Raw genomic sequence first — 4,584 nt, forward strand, 5'->3', positions numbered from 1 at the left:
CAATCAATTAATATGTCATAATTAGTATTATTATAAAGGAAAAAAGCCACAAAAAATCCTACACTATGCCTACTATGATACATTTATCCTAATTTTTTTGACATAAAAAACCCCAAATTTATACTCATGCGACACATTTATCCCAAATTTTTTCTTGTGACACTAAAAATCCAAAATTTATACTCATGTGATATATTTACTCCAAATTATTTTTTTTTGAGACATTAAAAGCCCTAAAATTATGGTCATATGACACATTTACCCTAATATTTTAGATAAATATGTCACACATATACAATTTAAGGTTTTGGTGTCACGAGAAAAAAATTGAGGTAAATATGTCATAATGATACAAGTTTGAAGTAAATGTGTCATAACTACAAGTTTAGGGTTTTTTTGTGTCACAAAAAAAGTTTAAGTTAAATTTGTCATAGTGGGCATAGTTTAAAAATTTTTGTGGTATTTTCCTTATTATAAAATGCCAAATACTTTTCATATAATGCGATGCCCCATGACGAAAAAGCCGCCCCACCTCGCACGGCCCTCAGGGTGGTGGAGGGGCAAGTGAGTTTCGACCCTTCCTCGCCCATCCCCATACAAAGGCCTGCCAAACAATCATCGTCTCTGGTATGGCTGACTACGAATAACAACATAAACTCTACACTAAAATCCTAGGGGGTTAACAAGAGAAGAGCTTTGGTCCAAATCCATTAACATATCGAGCTTGGCCTATTTTTACTCAAAAGTTAAAGTCAAGAATTTATAAACCAATTAGGATCACTTACTGCTCTAGAATAAAACAATCTTTGATTGGTACTTCTCTAATCCAATTCATATATGCTCTCAAAACTATTAGTGATCCAAAGAGTATTATCATGTGCGGTGTACTTAGGAATGAGCTAAAACTTTTTCAGAAAGCAGCAGTGATGAATAAGTAAAACTTCCATCTTGAAAAGCCATCTTGCTGAAAGGGACTTCAATCCAAATGCTAATTCGATAAGGACATTGAAGGATCCAACTCTAAATGAAGTAAAAAAGACTTATCCCTAGAAGTCATCTTCTAAAGCTTTGTACAACCCCGCTGGAAAAGAATTCTCTTTGTCCTAAGGCAGGGTACCCAAGCATAAGTCCCTACATAAAGTATTGGGGCACTGCCAAATGCATGGTCGAGGTTTCATCTCGAAAGCTAAGTTTCTCGACCAAGGAAGTGAAGGGTCCTTTTCCTCGCTCGCCGAAGCAAATTCACATCATCTACACGATGCCCCTCTTTGGCTCCAAGCCTTATCCAAAGTTGACATTCCCCAAATCCATCCCACACCCTCTCTTGTGCTCTATCAAGAACTTTGGTACTCCCCTAAAAAAGCAAAAAAAAAAAAAAAATTCTTTCGATGCAATTCCGTACAATTCTCATAATTCACACATTTTGTACCCCTATTAATTAAAAATCCACTTTCGGCACATTGTTGTGCCTGTCGCCTCCCATAGATTAACGTCAAATTCCCATCAAACAGTCTCGGAATAAATGTCGGCATCAGATCGAGGGGGGCGTTCTTCGGATAGCGCATCAAATATCTCAAAAGAACCTTCGCCTTTTCTCATCACCATCACCTCCTTCTCTTCTCTTCTCTTCTCTTCTCTCCTCTCCTTTTGTTCTCCACTTCGCCTTTTAATATTCAGATCAAGCCAATATCTAAAAGATGCTCCTCCTCCTCCTTCAGTGTATATATAAAGGTCCATGACACGTCCATATTACATCACAAGGCAATCGCAAAACATCAAAAGAAAAGGTCCCAAACCCTAGCCGATCTTGTTCTTAGGGTACTCGGCGTTTTTCTCCGTCTTTGGACGACTTCGTTTTGCTACATTCGAGAGGAAATCAACCCTAAAACAATCCCCCCTCCCTCCCTCTCCCTCTCTCGAATCGACATGGATAGGGTGGCGAGGCTGGCATCGCAGAAGGCGGTAGTGATATTCAGCAGGAGCACATGCTGCATGTGCCATGCGATCAAGAGGCTGTTCTACGACCAGGGAGTGAGCCCCGCAGTCCATGAGCTCGACGAGGACCCACGGGGCAAGGAGATGGAGTGGGCGCTAATCCGGCTCGGGTGCAACCCCGCAGTCCCCGCGGTCTTCATCGGAGGGAAGTTCGTCGGATCCGCCAATGCCGTCATGACGCTTCAGCTCAGCGGCTCCCTGAAGAAGATGCTCAAGGACGCCGGAGCTTTGTGGCTCTAGCGAGATAAGCCGGAAACCTGCTGCCACCCAGAAAAAATAAAGTTTCCTTATAGCATGGGAAACGAGCTTAACAGTCCTAGCTTAACTCTCATATGCATAATTTATCAAGATATGCAAGGCCCTTGCATGTGCGGCTTTTAGTGGACACTGTAAGGAGAAGATTAGAACAAATCAATGAAGAGAAAGTGCTAATTGTGTTGCTAATTTTGATTAAGGGTCTTCATTATCATATGAACCATATGATGATGCGTCTACTAAAGGGAAGTTTAATAAATTAAAACCCTTTCGAACGGCATGAAGCAAAGCCGAAGAGCGATCTTTATCATACGACGTGTACAATTCGAAAATTTCATTGACGATGATAGATTGAAAAGGTCCGATGATTTTACTATTTTCTTCCTTATAGTGTTAATTAACCTTTCTAATGAGAAAAACAATGTGGACATGCATTGGAATAAATTCAATATTAGGAATTGATAGAATAAAAATGGAGGATGTGGCTGAAGATTCATAATTACGTAGTGCATGGATGATCATCGCTGTCACCTTTGGACAGTGGTATCGACGTTGAAATTCCGCAGCTGTCACGATGCTTTTGCACTGGCTAAACGCAAGAAATAGGATAAATTGCAATGTCAAATCAGTGATTGGAAATATTCTTTCTTTTGCAAAATCGACGCCAAAGCTATGTTATTCTTCATTTAGTGTCGCTCTAATTTTACGTACGGCCAATCCTCGATATGGGAAGAATTTTTCCTCATTAGGCAAACATTAGAATGGCCTTCTGCATCGAAGAATATTTAGGTTCTTTCTTTCACAGGGATGAATTTTGTTGAAAAGCATTTGCAAAGGAACTTATTTTCAAGGAAAATTATTCATTTTCCAATTGTTTCGTCGTACTTTGCCAAAAATATGAAGGTCATTTTTGTATATGTTACAAGAAAATTGTGGAGAAAATTACCAAAATAGTCATAAACATATTGTACGAATGTCAATTCAGTTTTAAACTTTTCAATTGAGCTAATTTAGTCATTAAACTTCATGACGATTTGGCAATGTAGCTCATTCGTTAAATTTTGATTGAAAAATGCTGACTTAGACGTCGGTTGTCTAATGTGGCATGGCAAGGTTGACTCTAACGTGAATTTTTTTTTATATATTTTTTAAAATATCTGAATTTCTTAAAAAAATTCAGCAAATTTAAAAAATGCAAAAATTATCCACGTTAATGTCGGCCATGCCACGTAAAATGATTGATGTACACGCCAATAATTGCCAACCAAAATTGGTTAGAAGGACTACATTGACAAATTGTCAAGTGTTTCACGCTAAATTGATCAAATTAAAAAGTTTAAGACTGAATTGATAGTCACTCAATAAGTTTCATACTTTTTTGGTAATTTTTCGAGAATTTTGAATACTTATTTAAAACAAAAAAAAATCGAGTACAATATCTAGTCTCACATTTAGATGCCAAAAATACAGACTCGGGATAAGTACACCATGCGTGCCATAACTTGTGTACAACGTTCACTTGAGTGCCATAACTTTCAAAACGTTCACTTAAGTGCCATAACTTTCAAAAATCGTTCCCTTGAGTGCCACGTCGGAGCAAAATCGTTCACTTGAATGCTACAGTAACTTTTCCGCCGTGCCACGTCGGTTTTCCGGCGTGTCACATTATCTTTTCGGCAAGCCACGCCAGCTTTCCAGTGTGCCACGTCAGCTTTTCCGGTTGTCACGTCAGCTTTTCTGGCGTCCATGTCAACATGACACTCAAGTGAACAATTTTTTAAAGTTATGGTACTTAAGTGAACGTTTTGAAAGTTATGGCACTTTTAGTGTACTTTTTCCTACGGACTCGATCGCCGGGGATCTAGGCACAAGAGGCGAGACCCTACCCAGGGCCAGCCCCAAAGGGCATAAATTTGACTGCTACGATCCTGCGATAGGGATCAAAGCCTAGCCGCTGAGTCCCAACCGTGAGAGTCAGGGTCCTATGCCCAGTTATCTGAAGACCAAGGCATGGACACTGGGACCTTGAGCTCTGCCTTAGGGACCTAGACGCTGGAATCGGATACCCAGGCTTAGGTACGAAGTTCTATCATGAGTTTTCACCACACCACCTCTTTGTACGACTTTAGTATGTTTTACACGTGAGGTTTGTTCCCTCGCATCACTTGAGTACAAGACGAGTTTTACACATTGGATCTCTCTCCACCTAATAACTAAATTTTTAAGTTGGATATCGGCAGGCCGCACCAAGCTCTAGCCCTAGAAACTTGACAGTAGGTTTCAACTTAAAAAGTTAAAGTGCATCAAAGTTAGGTCCTTGTTAAAATTTCTTGA

The 4,584-nt window shown here is 39.6% G+C and overlaps 1 protein-coding gene across 1 annotated transcript; it reads left to right on the plus strand.

The window, feature by feature from the left end:
• Positions 1–1,770: 1,770 nt before the first annotated feature.
• On the plus strand, positions 1,771–2,422 carry LOC115755955 (monothiol glutaredoxin-S10-like). The gene has a single exon (XM_030695588.2). It carries the CDS (start codon positions 1,927–1,929, stop codon positions 2,233–2,235), a length of 309 nt encoding a protein of 102 aa, XP_030551448.1. The 5' UTR covers positions 1,771–1,926; the 3' UTR covers positions 2,236–2,422.
• Positions 2,423–4,584: the final 2,162 nt, after the last annotated feature.

Source organism: Rhodamnia argentea, chromosome 6 (assembly GCF_020921035.1).
Source record: "Rhodamnia argentea isolate NSW1041297 chromosome 6, ASM2092103v1, whole genome shotgun sequence".
In the NCBI taxonomy this organism is placed as follows: Eukaryota; Viridiplantae; Streptophyta; class Magnoliopsida; order Myrtales; family Myrtaceae; genus Rhodamnia; species Rhodamnia argentea.